The sequence below is a fragment of the Aedes albopictus genome, chromosome 1 (assembly GCF_035046485.1).
Source record: "Aedes albopictus strain Foshan chromosome 1, AalbF5, whole genome shotgun sequence".
NCBI lineage: Eukaryota > Metazoa > Arthropoda > Insecta > Diptera > Culicidae > Aedes > Aedes albopictus.
In genome coordinates this window covers 249,569,241-249,587,475 of record NC_085136.1, presented here as the reverse complement: position 1 = coordinate 249,587,475, position 18,235 = coordinate 249,569,241, and the positions used below count along the sequence as shown (strand labels likewise).

General features: G+C 40.1%; 1 protein-coding gene and 2 long non-coding RNA genes across 3 annotated transcripts in view; 2 read left to right on the top strand and 1 right to left on the bottom strand.

The window, feature by feature from the left end:
• The window catches only part of LOC115253495 (protein fem-1 homolog C), a 29,965-nt gene extending 28,583 nt beyond the window's left edge, over nucleotides 1–1,382 (bottom strand). Inside the window, exon 1 of the mRNA XM_029860144.2 lies at nucleotides 737–1,382. Coding sequence (XP_029716004.1) covers nucleotides 737–873 — 137 coding nt within the window. The 5' untranslated portion in view covers nucleotides 874–1,382. The remainder of the gene's footprint in view (nucleotides 1–736) is intronic.
• Nucleotides 1,383–5,718: 4,336 nt separating this feature from the next.
• On the top strand, nucleotides 5,719–6,978 carry LOC134287226 (uncharacterized). Its single transcript, XR_009997132.1, has 3 exons — nucleotides 5,719–5,967; nucleotides 6,025–6,093; nucleotides 6,894–6,978. It is a non-coding gene; the product is annotated as an uncharacterized LOC134287226 (long non-coding RNA).
• A 4,631-nt stretch (nucleotides 6,979–11,609) lies between these two features.
• LOC134287225 (uncharacterized) lies at nucleotides 11,610–12,418 on the top strand. The gene is made up of 3 exons (XR_009997131.1): nucleotides 11,610–11,976; nucleotides 12,038–12,246; nucleotides 12,311–12,418. It is a non-coding gene; the product is annotated as an uncharacterized LOC134287225 (long non-coding RNA).
• The last annotated feature ends 5,817 nt before the right edge of the window (nucleotides 12,419–18,235 follow it).

The following is an 18,235-nucleotide window of genomic DNA, read 5'->3' as shown; positions in this document are numbered from 1 at the left end:
CCCCTGTCCTATTCACTCTTCGCGCCGCTAACAGTGCAATGCAGAGAGTGTCAAAAAAAAACTATGGAACATCTTGACATTGGAACATTTGCTGATTGAATACGAAGAATTTAAGGGATTGTGCATGAACAATTTTGAAAAAAAAATGAAAAATACATATATTGAAACAATTAAACTCCAGAGAAAAAGATGTGCACACAAAATTAAATTGTACTATACTACACTATGCAATCATGAAACGGTTACACAGACTAATTGTAATTGTAATTTATTAGCAGTACGATAACCTATTAGCAAGCTTCACATTGGGACAAGAAATCTAATATAATACCTTATTAAAATATGCTGCCAATATTCGAAAAAATGAGGCGAATGACTGACTGTCCAAAACAGTTAAAATATTCTAGAAATCAAATAATACACAAGGTTTTTTTTATTACCGTGAATGTTAACTACAGCTGAATGTTAACTTTAGCTTATACAATAACGAGAAGGTGTAATGATCACCATAGTTAAATAAATCTGAAAATTGCTGGCGGACCTATACATTACAATCTGTACACATCTATGAATTTAAGTCAAACAACAACAAAAAAATGAAAAACGTTGAAAAAACTCATCCGAAAATCGATTACGACACAGCGACCTTGAAGCTTCCTAGTGCGTTGTTTTCGTATAGATTTTTAAGCTACACCCCAAATAACATCCCTTCCCCACCTAGCCACCTCAGACTTACCCTTCCAGGCGTTCCCGGAGTCCCTTCGGCAGTGGGCTCTGGTCGGTGCAAATTTTCGTCTCCTGAATCAGCTCATTGCTAATCTGCTCCAAGTTCCGGTGCTGGCTCAGGTTCGAACTGTGCGTGTACTTTCCCATCGGGAAGCAGCGAAAACCACTTTGCGTCGCTGCTTCTTCTACAGAGGAGCAGCGACGACGATCGGAATCCCCCGGGAACTCTGATTCCTCTGTTGACGAATTTTCTTCACTTCCAGCAGATCGACGACGACACCCCAAGCAAACACAGCCACCTAAGTCCACGCACGACAGAAAACACAGCTTGATGGCACCGTTTGTGGCCGACTGCTGCACTCGTTTGCGGATGCAACCAACCACCTCCCGGAAGAGGCGACCGTCAACAAAACTTTTGGAATCGAACGGGCGATTTGGATTGTGCTCACTTTTCAAGGATGTCGCCCGCACTGGGCCGAGGAAAACTCACTGTTTTAGCTTCCTGCCTCGTCTGGCCTCCGTCGGTCGTTCTCGCGGACACGGTTCACCAATTTTTATTATTGCCACCAGCACAGAAAAACAAAAATTTCAATTCAATTTTTCACACGAGATGCGAAGGCAGCCACATACGAAGATTTTTTGTTTTTGTTCGATCGCTCTCTCTGCGGACGGGGGATTGCACGGAGAAATGTCAAACTGTTTTCTCCGTTTTTTTCCCTCGCGCGGTGTTTTCTCTCTCTTCGGCACACTTGAAATGCTTCACTCAAAGTTGTGTTCGATTTGACGGTGACCTGATGAGCCTCGTACTTTTCAAAGTTACTCTTCTTATTTATTCTCTTATATGCTTACCGTTATCCTGTAAATTCACAATTATATATTCCATCACTATTAAATTAAAAAAAAAAAGAATAAAATTTGTGCAATGCAAATTCGTAAATTTCCCTGTAAATTTCATGCCTAACAATATTTTCATGGAAATTGCCTTTTCTGTTTTAGTGTGCCAGGCGTCCCGCTTATAAAAACACTGAATGAAAAATCATCCGACGTGCTTTTGAATGAGTCCAGCGTGGTTCGTGGTTCTGCCCGAGGTTCTGCCTTGGCGGTTGAACGGGTTGAACCAAGGGTTGAACGGTAGAATGTGGTTGAATCACAAACTCAGAAACTCATAAAGAAGAAAAAGACATGGTGGACCTCTGGGGAATTACCTGCAAGAATCACCGGAGGATCTGGGAATAGAAATCCGAAAGAACCCCTGATAAAGCTTCTGAGAGAATCTATATCTCTATTCCACGAGGAATCCACGAAGGAATTCTAGGAGGAGTCCCTGAAGAATTTTCAGGAGAAATTCTTGACAATATCCTGGAGAAATTCTTGTAAGGATTCCATTAGAGACCCTTTAGTAGGGAAATCCTGGAAATATGCTTGATTATAGTTCTATTGAAATTTTTGAAGGAACTTTTAGAAGAATCCCTAAAGGAACTGCTTAAGTAACTCATGTAAGAAGGAACTCTGAAGAAATCTCAGGAGGCATCTAGGAATCTGTGGTGACTTTTTGCTTCCATTTTCCTTCCTCGACTCAGTTTTCAACGAACACGCCGTGCAAAAATCTCCGAAAGAACTCCAGTAGCAATCCCTGGTAGAACTGCTTGAAGAACTTCCAAATGAACTTCTCGATGAATCCCTCAAGGAACTCCTGGAGAAATTTAAAAGGAACTCCTGGACTAATCCCTGAATGAACTTCTGTAGAAATCGTTGAAAAAACTTCTGACGGAATTCTTGAAGCACCTTCAGAAAGAATCCCTGGAGGAACTCCTAGACTTATCTCTGAAGGACCACATGTAAGAATTCCTGAGGATTTTCTGATGGATTTCAAGGAGGCATCCTTGAATCCTCAAAGAATCTCTGAGGGAATTTCTGGAGGAATGTCTGATGAACTGCCGGAATTTTCGATGGAACTCCTGGACTAATGCCTGGAGGAACTCCTTGAGAAATCTCCAAAAGAACTCCTGGAAGAATCTCTGTAAAATCTACGCGGATCATCCCGAAGTAATTCGAAGAGGAAACTCTGAAGAAATTTCTGGAGGGATGCCTGAAGAAATTCCAGGAATATCTGGACGAAATCTTGAAGGAACTCTTGCAGAAATCATAGGAAGAATTTCTGAAGAAATCTCTGAAGGTATACCTGAAAGGAATCACTCAAAGAACTCCAGGAGAGATTTCAGAAGAAAATCCTGTGTAGGAACTCTTGATGAAGTTCCTGGAAAGATCCCTCAAGGAACTCCTGGAGCGATCCTTGAAAGACCTCCTAGAAAGATCCCAGAAGGTACGCCACGAGAAATCTCTGATTGGAACTCTAGAGGGATTTCCGATAGCACTTCGGGACTAATTACTGAAGGAACTCCAGTAGGAACCAAGGGGAATGACATATCCTTTTCTAACCGAAAAATCCGCATTTATCCGTTCCTAACCGTGGCTAACCGCTGCTAACTGAGCAGCAGGTTGACGCGGTTAACGACGGTTAGCAATGGATAAATGCGGATTTTTCCAATTAGCAAAGGAAGTGTCATTCCCCCTGGTAGGACCTCCTGTAAGAACTCCTGTAGGAATTCGAGAAGGAGCTTCAGAAGGACTCTCTGAAGGAACTGCTAGTCTGATCTCTGAACCCTGAAGGATCTTTGAAGAAACTCCTGGAGTAATCCCAAATGCAACTCCTGTTGGCATCCCTGAGATATTTTCTGAAAAAATCCATGATGAAATTCCTAGAGATATCTAATCACTAATTATCGTCGGCATAGCAAACAGCGGCGTATGGCGCGCCGCTGACACCTCGTTCGGTTTCAGCGTGAGACAAAAAGTGTTGGCGATGGTGGCATATGTAGTTGAAATTTTAATTTATTTATTACAAATATGTCACATTTTCATGGAAGTTTCAGAAGGATTTCTAAGGGTTCCAGAGAGATTCCAAGGTAGGTTACAGGTGTGTATAAGAGGCGTATCAAGTCTTTTTCTAAGGGTTACGAAGGGATTTTCATTGGATTGAGCGGACGCCCCTGAAATATCCTAAAATTCCCTGGAACGTCCTTGAAACTCTTTGAGTCTCCTAGAACATTCAAGGAACGTCCCTGACACATCTCAGGAACCCCCTAAAACCACCTAAAACATCATGTAACGCCTTAAAATCTTCTGAAAGTCCCTGTAACGCCACTGCAATTCTATGAAACCCTTTGCAGTACCCCTAGAATGCCCCTGAAATCTCCGAAACATCCTCGGAAAGCTCTGGAACCCCCTGGAACACCCCTGAAACTTCTTGAAAATCCTGTAACGCTCCTGAAATCCACGGAAGAAGTCCTGAAACGCCTTTGTACACCCCTGAAACATTTGAAATCCCTTGGAATCTCCTGGAATGCACCCGAAATTCCATTAATAAAGCCATTCATACCACAGACTGCACCAAGGGCTACACCAGGGGGAATGACACTTCCTTTGCTAACCGGAAAAATCCGCATTTATCAGTTGCTAACCGTCGTTAACCGCATCAAACTGCTGCTCAGTTAGCAGCAGTTAGCGACGGTTAGGAACGGATGAATGCGGATTTTTCAGTTAGAAAAGGATATGTTATTCCCCTTGGGCTGCACAGACTGAACCATACTAACACGAGACAACAGACAACACGCATAAAACCCAGTGGCCCAGTGAAAAATTTTCTGTTAGACGAAAAGTTAAATCGGGACTGAAGCAGGAATCGAGTCCGCACGCACTCCGAGGCTTACGAAACGTCTAGAACACTGATACCACCAACCGTACAGTCGCGATGCTCAAAAACATCTGGGACCTCATGGAACACTACTGAAACGCCACTGAAACATCCTGAAACGCTCCTGAACCCCTGGAACGCTTTACAAACTCCTTGAAATCCCCTAGAACGAATCTGAAAACCTCTTGGAATCCCAGGAACACCCTCGGATGCCTCTGAACTCTTCTGCGACCTCCAGAAGCTCCCTGAAACACCCCTAAGCCCCATTATAACTACCCAGGACTCGTTTAAAAAATCCCTTGGAACACTCCTGAAACCCTTGTGTAGGGAAGTGATCCGATTACTCGTCGTTCGTCCCGATAACAGCCATCGTATGCCAGTCACCAACCATCGCATGTCCTATGACTCGCAGTTGCAAAAACACATTCCCCCTCCTGTCAGTTCGGATAAGGTTGGTTAGCTCGTGACAGGTATGCTTGTATCGAACGTCAAGGTTTTTTTTATATTAAAGGTACAATGTTTGTTCAGTGTAGGTCCCTACACCTTGGAAACCCCTGAAACGCCATGGGATACCCTTGAAAGCCCTTGCAAATCCCTGGAGGAATACTCCTGAAGCCCCCGGAACGCTCCAGAAATGTTTTGGAACACCCCTGAAACCCATTGAACACCTCTGAAATGCTTTTAAAATCCGTTCCGTGTGCATGCCGCACACGCTGCTACGAGACAACACAACAAACTAGAAGGAGACGAGTACGCGCAATCGGTTGTGTGTTGCTCGCTTACTTTGCCGCGCGCTGGAGCTCTCCTGTCTCTCACGCTCTGTCGTATGCACTCTCTCGGTGCTTGTCTCCGTGCTTTGCACTTGGCTTGATACTACGCATGATTGGACAAATTTCGAATCAAACGACCCATCACTTGTCAACCCTTGACAAGCTTAACAACTTTACCGAAAACACAAACTCTTCAATTAATTTATTAAGTGATTTTTTCTGTTTGGTGACAAGCACAGTCCCAAGCACCGAGCATTACTCCCTGCACCGTAGAGCTAGTGCTGCGATTGTCTCTCGCACAATTACGAAAGCTCTCACTCATACGTCTCTTGTCTCTGGGCAAAACGGGATGAGACAAGCACTTGAGATTGTGTGAAGCACATGCTTTTTTCGCACCGCACGGTGCATGCCGCCAATCCCTGCTTGGAACCCGTTGGCCCAGAGAGATTCCAAGGTTGGTTTCAGGTGTGTTGCCGCTGGGCACACTGCTCAAAGCCATCCGTTAACTGTGTGACAACTACTAAGCGAGATTATTTTTGTCAAGTGAAGAGATAGATGTGTCATGCGAAAATGGACAGAAATAATTGTGAGAAGAAGAAATCAATGGCCTTAAAATGTGCTTTAATTAGATAAATCTATAGAGTGTTGAATTGGCTATCCTACATGAGTTCCATATTAAAAGTACTTTCCCTATGTGCGAATTGTAAATGCTAAATGGTAAACGGTTAAAATTAGATTTAATTTATCATAAATTATCATAAGTTCTATTTGCAGTTTGGTTATATGAATTCGTCTACTTTGTTGCGCAGAAGGCAAATCTTTATGAAATAGAACACCGATAGTGTAAGAACATTTTATAATACCCAGGTAACCACTAAGCATTTGAATAAGCCGTGTATCAGCCCGTATTACGCATTTAAACTGCTTGCTGCCCTACATAAGCAGTTCGAATGCATAGCTGCCTTGAGTTAGCATAAGCTGTGCTGCTCGAAAGCTTTTGGCTGTTAATTAGCATTTCAACTTCTTGAAGCGGTTTCACTTGGGAGCATACAGAATGCTATTCAACTGCTCTTTAAATGCTAGGAGCAAAAAGGTTGGGAGATATGTTACGCATTTGACAACACATATTGTCTCTCTCTTACAGAGCCGATGCTTCTGTTTACAAATTTGTACATCTTATTTGTTTTCCCCTACTCATCCAAAAGCACCAAAGAAATCATTACTGCAGCTGGATTGGATTGGGAACTTGTCCATCAAAAAATCACCAATTATTTATCATTTCGTCGGAAAATATGTGCCGAATAGGTGGATGCTTTGGTGGATCATAGGATGGTTTGAAAGAGGGAAGAAAGAATCATATTCCACACATATTTAAAAGAAGGGATCGTAATGCTCTACCACAATGAAATATCTCAATGAAAACAAGTTTTGGATGTTGAATCTGAAGCTGTTATCGAATAATTCTTTATATTGGCGATTAAATCAACGCACGCCACCGGAACAGCTTTAGCATCGTGGATCAGGAGCAACAGAATCAGAAGCAGATATGATTATTCAATATCCGGATCGTAAGTTCAAACCTACATCACTACAAAAATCATTATAATGTATATTTAAAGGTAATAAATGAATCTATTTTGCAGTTAAAAGCTGCATCCAACGCATTCATTGTGTAAGTGCTGCTATGAACCCGGTGGCCACTATTTCCCCTCTCTGCCACCGCAACAAGGTGTGTATAAGAGGCGTACCAAGGTTTTCTATAAGGGTTACGAAGGGATTTCCATTGGGTTGAGCGGACGCCCCTGAAATACCCTTAAATTCCCTGGATCGTCCTTAAAACTCTTTAAGTCTCTAGAACATTCATGGAACGTCTCTGACACATCTCAGGAACCCCCTAAAACCACCTGAAACATCATGTAACGCCTTTAAATCTTCTGGAAGTCCCTGTAACGCAACTGCAATTCTATGAAACCCTTTGCAGTACCCCTAGAATGACTCGATGGGAAGTTCAAGTTGCCTCACAATGGACCCTGATATCTCCTAAATTTCCAAAACACTCGCTGGGAAGTTGTCACTTGCCTTAAAATGCACCCCAATATATTCTAAAATTTCCAAACACTCGTAAGGAGGTCTCAAATTTACCCATAATGTACCCCAACATTGCCACTTGTTTAAAGGTCCTAACTTACTCATAAAGCAAACCAATATCATCGAAAATTCCCAAATCCTCATTATGAGGTCCCAATTTCCATCACAGTGCACCCCAACATTTCCTAGATACCCAAACACACGTTGCGATTTCTCAACTTTCTATAATATGCACGACAACAGTTCAAAAATTTTCAAACACCTGTTTGGAGACCTCAACTTTACGTAAAATGTACCCCAATATCCCCGCAAATACTCAACAACTCGTTGTGAGGTCCCAATTTCCCTCAGAAGCCATCCCAATATCTCATAAAATTCTCAAACACTAATTGGAAGGTCACAAAATCCCTCAAAATGCACCCAATATAGTCTAAAATACAAAAACACTTGTCGGAAGGTCCAATGAACCCAAATATCTCCTGAAATACCCAAACACTCGTAAAGAGGTATAATATCCCTCAGGATGCACCTCGATATCTCCTAACAAACCCAAACACTTTTATGCAGGTCTCAACTTGCCTCACAATGTACCCCAAAATCTCCAAACACTAGACATTCGGCTGCATTATGAGGCAAGTTGGGACCTCCTAACAAGTGGTTTGGAATTGCACATATATTGGGGTACATTTTTAAGCAAGCTGGGATCCCAATACCAGTTTTTAGGAATTTTATAAATATTGAGATGCATTTCTGGGCAATTTGGGACCTCCTAACGAGTGTTTGAGTATTTTAGGAGATTTAAGGGTGTAATCTGAGGAAAGTTGGGTCCTTCCTTTCTATGAGTGTTAGGGTATTTTAGGAGATATTGGGGTACATTTTGAAAAAGGTTGAGACCTCATAATGAGCGTTTGGGTATTCTAGGTTGTATTGGGTTACACTTTGAAGGAATCTGGGACTATATAACGAGTGTTTGGGCTTGTAAGGAGATATTTGGGTGCATCCTGATGGATATTGGTACTTCCTTACGAGTGTTTCTGTATTTTAGAAGTCATTGAGGTGCATTTTGAGGAAAATTGAGACCTTTAAACGAGTTTTTGAGAATTCTAGGAGATATTGGGGTGGGTTCTGAGGAAAGTTGCAACCTCTCAAAGAGTTTGTTGATATTGGGGTGCATTCTGAGGGAAGTTTGGGACCTCTCAACGAGTGGTTGGGTATTTTAAAAGATATTGGGGTACATATATTTTTAGGAAGGTTGGACCTCTCAGCGAGTGTTTCCCAACTAACAATTGCAAGTCACAAACAAGCAAGCTTGCTGAATTGTTGCTTAATAATGGTAATGATAGCTGAACTAAAATTATGCTCTACACATTACTGTTTAAATGATTTTTCAATTGAGAAAATAGTCAATGTTCGACTTTCCTCATCGGTATCAACAAGCATTGATTCCTTAACAAAATAATTTAACAAAGCATTTATCTGCATCTTATTAAGCTAATCCGGATTTAGGTAATTTTATATGTAATTCTCATTTCATAATAGGTGTTCTCAACACGAGAGCAAATAATTACTCTCGTGAGAGTTCAACATTTTTGCATTTTATTTATTTTCAGTCATTTTTGCCAAAGTTTAATAACAACTTTCTTGTACATTTGTAAAACGTTTTGAACAACATAAAATTAAGTTGGTGCACAACATGATGCTTTATAACTTTTCCAAATTTGTGTGAACAAAACCCGAACATAGGTTGTACGTGAAAATAATTCAAATATTATTCAACATTATGCTGAATTAATTCGTCATAATGGTGCCTGTTAAATGAGTTATTGTTAGTTGGGTTGGGTATTTTCGGGATTTATTGGTGTATTTTGAGGAAAATTGTAACTTTTAAACGAGTATTTGGGAATTTCAGGCTAACTTGGGAAGCGTTCTGAGTGTAGTTAGGACCTCCTTACGAGTGTTCAGGAATTTCAGTAGATATTGGGTTACATTTTGAGACAATTCAGGACCTCCAATTGAGTGTTTGGGTATTTTAGGAGATATGGGGTCACTAGCGTGCACAGCTTTTACTTTCTTCTTGTTCATTCTTTTCGATAAACACAAGAAAGAGCGATATAAAAGGGGTGACAAGTGCCCCCTCTTTTATCTTTCTCTTTCTCGTGTTTGTTTACGAGAGTGAGTAAGAAAAAAAAGCTGCGCATGCTAGAGTATGGGGTTGCATTTTGAGCAAGTTGGGACCACTTTTACAGTGTTTGGTAATTCCAGAAGATATTGGGGTGTATTTTGAGGAAAGTTCGTGCCTCTCAACGAGTGTTTTGGGATCTCAGTGTTATGAGTATTTAAGCAGATATTAGGATGTATGCTGGGGGAAGTTGGAACCTTTCAACCAGCGGTGGAAAGCATCATATCAAACGATCAGATTTGAATAGATGTTTCTCAAACTGCGAGTCGCGACCCCCCAAGAGGGTCGCCGGCCTTCATCCAAGGGGTCGCGAGAGACAGTCGAATATTTTACTGTAACAGACAACAAATGAGAAAATTTCTATGGTGGGTCGCGAAAAGTACGTCTGCTGGCCAAAGAAGGTCCCACACCAGAAAATTTGAGAACCTATGGATAGAAGAAATCATGCTTTGCTTTCTAATTGTGAATTGGATCTTTTTACTTCGAAAGAAATCAAAAAATACAGCGTAATAGAACACCATCACAAAAAATGACAAATTTTAACTGAACGCCACGAAATTTGCTACTGTCTCGAAACAGTTTTCAACGTTTCGAATACTATTAGAACAATAGAAGTACACCCCCGCATAATCGCAAACTGTAAATGCAACGTTTCTCATACAGTAGATGACCATTAGTAAATTTCATTTAACCATTTCTCAGACTCTCGTGGGTTACAGTAAGTTTACCATTCCCTGTACATATTTGTTAGTTTGTCAAATGGTAAGCCGCCAATTTATAGTATGTGGAATAGACGGTTAAGATTGGTTACCATATAAAATCGCTCGTTTTCTCGAACAAAATTTTCGCAATACAGTAAAGGATATGGTCAATATATTATCCAGATTAAAAAAAAATGCACTGCATAGCAAATGGTTAGAAAACAGTTTAACCATAAATTTGGAAGAAAAACGAGTAACGTATGTCTAACTAGTGATTTATTGTTCTCCATAGTGTCTATAAACAGTATATTGTACTGTTATTTTCTTTTATTATCGTAAGATAAAAAGAGGAATAAGCAACAAATTTGATTAGAATTCATGAAACAAATACTTTTATTCAAAACACCGTGACAGACTCCATCATCTCCTAGGCATAAATTGAGTCTGAAGTTATGCTTCGTTGCTGGAGCATCCGGATGTTGCGCAAATCTCGGCGCAAATGAAGCAGATGAAGGAGGTCTCCGGTATGTATGTATGAGCGCTAGTATGGGACACGCTTGTTTGGAAAATATAAATCCTCGCTCCAGTCGACTTTTTAGATCCCATTTAGGTCCCATATGAACTGTACAGAATTTCAGCGCAATCGGTGGAACCTGAGACGAGACTCGCGAAGAGGAAAAAAAGCAACGTCAAGTGCAGCCCAACCAGCTGTCAGTTGTAGCCCGTTTGATTACGTTACCTAAAACGAGGAAAGTATTGCTATCCGAGATAAATTCTGAAGCCAAAATTTACTCCGAGCAGCATTTTCTTCTCCTGTACTGTCAAAAATAAATTGAAAACAAAATATTCCAATGATTACTTTACTTGGCGATTGTTGGCGATGCAAAATTTCACCTCAACATGATTTTGTGCGTGAATGGGATTCAGTCACACTGCATGTGAGGTGATGCGGTCACGTATGTGTTTGAACCACCAGCCCAAAACATAATGTCAACACAGATAGGAAGAAGAAAAAATAACAAAGTGGAGAAAAAGAAGACCGTCTTCGCGAGTCTCGTCTCAGGGTGGAACTATAATTTAGCGCAAGCGGTTCAAAGTTTGCATAGGATTTACTATGGGAAAAGTTACACTTTCAAACAAAAAATCCCAGAGGTTGCCCTTTGTCTCCTTAATTTAAATCGATAAACGCTTCTTGTAGTAAAATCATTTATGAAACTTTTCTTCGAAGACCGCAAAACGATTGGATGCTTGTGAAAAAATTTATTGATTTATTACCGATTAGTGATCAAACGAACGGCTTTTTGTTTTGTTTTATCAGCAGCACTGCTGCTGCTGCTGTTGCATGGGGTGGCGGGAGGCATCACCACCCCCAGAAACAGCAGCAGTCAACACTGAGAAAAAAATTATAGTAACATTAATAATTCAACCATGTTTAATTTTACCATGCCCAAAAATAGTTATGACAAACATAATATCAGTGATGACTACTATGTTTTCCTTGCAATTACTATGCCTTTAAGATCATGCGCATGGTAATCAGTACCATCAAACGTGGTTATCTTAATAACGATGTTCGTGATTCTCAGAACCATGTTCATGTTCCCTACTAATATTCTCATGTTTAGTGTTACTATCTCCGAAAGTTGTTTTCATTATAAGCGATTTCCGCAGACATTTTTTCTCAATAAGTTGTTTGCGACGTAGTTTGTTTCAGTACATTATTTTGTAATAGAGACGTAGTTTTTTGGTAAATTACTGGTGAGTATACTTAACGATTAATGTTTTTTGAACGCTAGCAAAGTCAATCTAATTCTATCAGGAACAACAGTAACTCGACCAACGATGTTTCCACCTACAGGAGGTTACCGGATTCTAAGCCTTCAGGACTTCCGGCAGAAAATCCAAAAGCTTCGTCGCCACTGCTGTTTTTCCGAAACAGACTTCATAGAGTCTAGGAGTAGGCCAACAAAAAGCTGGTCCCAAGGAGAAGAATGATATGGAACTATAAAAACGGGAAAGAGGCAAAAAGTTGGTCACGATGTTGTTCTGGAAATTCCGCCACATCCTCTAATACATTTTCAATCATTCATAGGCTTCATAAAACCGCTCGTTTCCGAAGGAACCACATCCGGAATCCCTTTTGTATGCATGATAAAGAACCGTAATGGATTGAACCGGATAAATAAGATGTTTCGTTCGAGGTTACACCATCAATATGTAGTAACAAATGCACCGCGGATGGACTTCGGTGTGATTTTTCCTTCGGTTGGAGTTTCTCGCCGCAGGACATCAGTCAACCAATCGCGCCACCTGAAACCCTGAAACCAAACGACATGAAGCTGACCACTTCTTCCTTTACTGCGCATCACCCAATTCAGCAGCTAGAATTCCCGAACGACATCGTTAAACCCCAGATGGATATTCCACAGTATCTTCAGCATAACCTCCATTTTCCCCAAGGTTATTTCAGGCGCTCCCGGAGCATATTCATTTAACCAGGAAGCAATTTTGTGTATTTATCTTAATGGAAAGCAATAAACTTAATTTATTCATCCTTTTTTGCACTTTTCTTAAATGTAAACAACAAAGACGACACTACTATTCCACCACGCACATGGTAACAAGTACCATAATGCCATAGTCAAACGTACTATGCTGTTTCTCACGCACATAGTAAAATAAACTACGTAGAGAGGTTCAATGCTACCATGAAATGTAAATAAAAAGCAACATGATAAATAGAACCCTGCGCATGGTAGTTTCAAGAATGAATCATGGTCTACCAAAATCAAGTGGTAAAAGTGTTTTAATTTCACCCTCGATTTTGTCAGCGTTACTATGCCTGTTTTTTCAGTGAAGGCAGCAGCTACAGTGCTGCTAATAAAACAAAACAAAAAGCCGTTCGTTTGATCACTAATCGGTTATAAATCAATAACTTTTTCCACAAGCATCCAATCGTTTTGCGGTCTTCGAAGAAAAGTTTCATAAATGATTTTTCTATAAGAAGTGTTGGTCGATTTAAATTAAGGAAACAAAGGGCGACCTCTGGGATTTTTTATCTGAAAGTGTAACTTTTCCCATAGTAAATCCTATGAAAACTTTGAATCGCTTGCGCTAAATTATAGTTTCACCGATTGCGCTGAAATTTTGCACAGTTCATATGGGACCTAAATGGAATCTAAAAAGTCGACTGGAGCGAGAATTTGATATCTGTCCCATACTAATGAGCGCCTCCGGGTGAAAATCAGTTTGGGCTACGAGAAAAGATTTACTGTAAGTTTTGGTTGAATGGACACTATTTTCCGTAAGATAAAATACTTACCGCTAACAGCACGTTAGCTGCTACTTCTGGTACAACGTTCTGATTAACTACGGCAGATATTTGTCCAAATCTGGGTTCGGAACAAATTTGCCATCTGGGTTTGATGCTTCCAATTTTTTTTGCTTTTTTTTTAATATTGTCTTTACAGCCATTGACCGTTTTCATTGATTCACGAATACCGATGCGAGCAACTGTTTGTCATATTGTTCAATATCAGTAACATATGGTGAAACGCATGTGTGTAGGTGTGTTTCATAGAATATCCACAAACAGTTTCACATATGGTGATTGAATATTTCCACCATTGCTTGCGAACTTCCATCTCTATATCATTCATCAATATCTGCACAGTATCATATGATGTTACCACTTGGTATGGAATGTATATACCGTGGTTTATAGTTGAATGCGTTGAATCTCATATTCTTCGACATAAAAGCATCTGTTTGTTATTCATTAACAATAACAGATAAACGAGGTGTACAGTTTGGAGATTAAGACAAACTGTAAATCACTATGCGGGCTGGAACCTCTTTTTATGAACATGGCTGGGGGTGCATAAATTCAAAATCAAAAAGGCATAAAAAGGACGAAACTTATGCATAAATTAAGTTTGGGCTTTAATGAGGGTATCTAGTTCGCGAGAACAAATGCTCCTGGGCATCTGAGGTGGGACTTGTTGACAAGCTTGTTGAACTAGCAGTGATCGCCCCGAAGAAAAGCGGATTAATTGGCTGCACTGCCATAAACCAGTCAAAGCACATCGAGTATATTGCTGTTATGTTTTTTTTATTTATATGCTCCTACTTTAGTATTAAGCTATCCGTTTCTGATGAAACATCGAAAAAATGTTCCGTAGTCTGTAGCACTATTCTGTGTTTCTTTTTTGCGATTGTGCAATTTCCCTATATCAGTGGACTGCTTACAGGGCTATAAGAGGGTTTCCAAAAAGTTCCCAGAGAGCCCAAAAAAGGAGATCCGAGGGGATTCAGGGGCATTTCAGGGGGTTGCTTCAGAGCCCTTTTAAGCGTGTTCTGTCAGGATTTGTTGGCGTTTTAATGGGGTTACGGGGAATTCAGGAGTATTTCAATAGTATTAAGGGGGTTTCAGGGACATTTCAAGGGACTTAAAGTGCAATTCAGGGGACCTCAAAAGCCTTTGAAGGGCGTTGCAAGTGGTTTGAGGGGCGTTTCAAGGTATTTCAGAGTATTTCTGTGTGTTTCAGGAACATTTTAAGGGCGTTTCTAGAGGTTTTACGGGGCTTACGGAGCCTGTAAAAGTTGTCCAAAGCGGTTTCTGAGGTATTTCAAATTGATTATGATGATTTAAATGGGTTTACGGGGGTTTCAGGGGTGTTTCAAGGCATTTCAGGCCAGGGTCGTATCAAATCCCCCTAAAACCCCATCGGACGCATGTAACGCATCTGGGACCCTACGAAACCCCAAAAACGCCTGCATACGGCCTCTGAATTCTGCCGAAAATGCACTGGAACTTCCTGAAATGCATCCAAAATTCCCTCAAACCCCCTCGGACCCCATGTAACGGACCTGAGTTGCTCTGCAATCTCCTAAAACTTCTCCGTAACGCCTCTGTATCCCGCAAAAAAGCTCTGAAACTTCCTGAAATGCCTCCAAAATCTCCCTAAAACTCCCTCGGACCCCATGTAACGTGTCTAAGGCCTTCCGAAACCCCAAAAAACGCCAGTGTAACGCTTCTAACTATGGACACTATAGATTCCGAAGACTCACGGAGACATGGTTGAGCAATATAATTTTAGTGTGTTTTACCGTTAATTCAGAGTGTACCGAGCGAATATGACGTCACGCAATCCATTGTCGATATTAAAATCGTGACGTCATGCTCGTTTGGGTACACGAACTGACAGTTCGTTTAGTAACAGTTGTCTTCGTCTCCGCGAGTCTATGGAATCTATAGAGTCTATAATGTAGCGCACCAGAGACGCTCCGGAACCCCTGAAAACTTTTCCGTAACGCTTCCGTAACGCCTCCCGCCCAAAATGCTCTGAGACTTCCTGAAATGACTCCGAAACTCCCTTAATGTAAACTCGAACCCCATGTAACGCACGTGAGACTCTCGGAAACCCCCCAAAAACGTCCCAAGTAACCACGGTGTTGAAGCCTTACTACATGATGATAAAGGGTGTATTTAGAGCAATCATTACTTTACATGCAAACTTAAGGTTGATCACAGAGAACAGACATCCAAGTCCAGTTCTGAAACTGTGTAAGGAATTTAACGGCCATTTGAAATCGGCAACACAGGTGGCAATAGCGTGGCGCTGCAATCGGTTAATTTCCCATACTAATTGAATTCACCACTTGAAATGTTTCAATTCACCACTGGCTGTGGCAATATGGTGTTTGGTGGCGCTAGTGTTGTCATCGTGTATTGGTTTGCAACCTTACTCAAGTAAAGATTCAAATCCTTACACAACTTTCCGAATGAAATTTGTTCTAGCCTGGATGTCTGTTCTCTGTGGGTTGATTTAAAGTGGAATTGGGCAATTATAGAATCAAATTACGATTATACTGGTATAATCTTAAATCAGTCGCATGATTGCCAATTCCACTTTTATTCAACCTTAAGTGTTCATGCAAAGTAATGATTGCTCTAAATACACCCTATATCAGCATGCAATAAGGCTTCAACACCGTGGTTACTTGGGGTATCTGTAGCATGCACCAGCGGATACGGAGAAGAAACTATACTCACGAAAAGTTTCATCGCCCGGAGTGGGAATCGAACTATCACCCAACAGCATGGTGCGATTAGAAGCTTGGTGACCCTAACCGCACGGCTACGAGGCTCCACGTAAAATACAGTGATACATAAAAAGAGTTTTTAGTGTAATTATCTTCATTTTGGTGCAAAATCAATCAAAATCTACAGAAGTAGCCCGAAAACGCGGTATAGTGGAAAGTGTCGTTTGGGTATTGTGGTATACTTCGATGTTTTTTTCCAAATTCTAAATTCGATTTCAAAAGAAACTTTGAAACACGCGTCCATTTCACGAAAGTAAAAATTAACTTTGTAATGCGCGTCCGTTCGTCAGAAACATCGCCAACAGAATGAGGTAAGAATCATACGCGTATCTTCCAAACCCAATTCACAATCTATCGCTGTTTTGCTCATACACACTGTCCTCATGCTAACCGACACCTCTACAATATATCACACTCTTTCTCTCCGTTCAATACACGCACACTTTCCACCATCATTTAGCTTGCACGACCCAACATCCAATCTGTCACTTTTCCTCTTTCTCCTCAACTGTCTCCTTTCCTTTCATTCATCTGCCTTGGCATGAATCGCGTAATCATCAAGCAAAGCAAGCGCACGCATACAACTCAGCACCATCATCATAATGATCAATGCATACCACAGCCATTCTAGTACTGTCTGCAAGCACGCTCAAAAGATTTCAATCAAGGATACCATATTCACTACATCCTTTCCCTCCTCTACTCTTTCGTGATGTATTTTATTTATATATATGTCAAATTTTACAAAGTAACAAATGTTTAATAGTAGAAGTCTTTACTTATCAACTCCTAGTATAATTTACAATAACTCAAATAAATAATTTTAGAACTTACATGCGTTTCAAACCAATATAGATTGTATGAACATTTTGTCAAATGTCACCTATTTTTTTTTTTATTTTCAATACAAAATATTACTGTGTTTTACCAGTTTTTTTTAGTGTAATCAGCGGCGGCAATCTGAAACCTATAACCATTCTAATTGCAAGTAAATCCGATGCTCAAATTAAGTCTCCTTACAAACCCGAATATTTGCAGAATGCTTGACAGAATGTAACTGCTGAATAGAAATCAAATCCGAACCCTTTATAAATCAAAACCGATATACATTCAACAATTTGGAATATTTCGGTCATATCAACAACAATGTATAAGTTAGTTTCCAACTTCCGTTTCAATCTTATAAAATTTTATTCTAAGCCAAATCCAATTCAAATCCAATCCAAAAGAAATCTAAATTAAATTCAAATCCAAACTAAATTCCATCCAAATCAGATTTAACTCCAACTCAAACCAAATTCAGTCCAAAAAAAATCTAAATCCATTCCAAATTCAAGCTAAATCCAATGCCAATCCCATCCAAATCCAATTCAGATCCCATCCAAATTCAGTCCAAATCCTAATCCAATCCAATCAAAATGCTATTCAAATCCAATCGTAATCCTATTCAAATTTATTCCAAAACAAATCTGGATTCAATCCAAATTCCATTCAAAATTCAATTAAAATATATTCTAAATTCAATCCAAATCGAAGCCAACTCCAATCAAAATCTAATCCAGATCCAAATCCAATCAAAACCAAATCTAGATTCAATCTAAATACATTCCAATTCATTCCAAATCGAATTCAATCAATTTCAATTCAAATCAAATCATAATCCATTCCAAATTAAATCCAAATCCAGTCTTGATTCATTCCAAATCTAATTCAGATCCAATCCAAACCTAATCCAAATCCAATTCAGGTTTAATCAGAATCCACACCAAATTCAATCCAAACGTTATCTAAATTACACCTAAGTACATACTAAATTCCATCCAAATCGAATTTAACTGTAATTCAAACCAAATCTAGTTCAAACCAATCAAAATCCATTCCAAATTCAAGCCAAATCCAATGCCAATCCCAT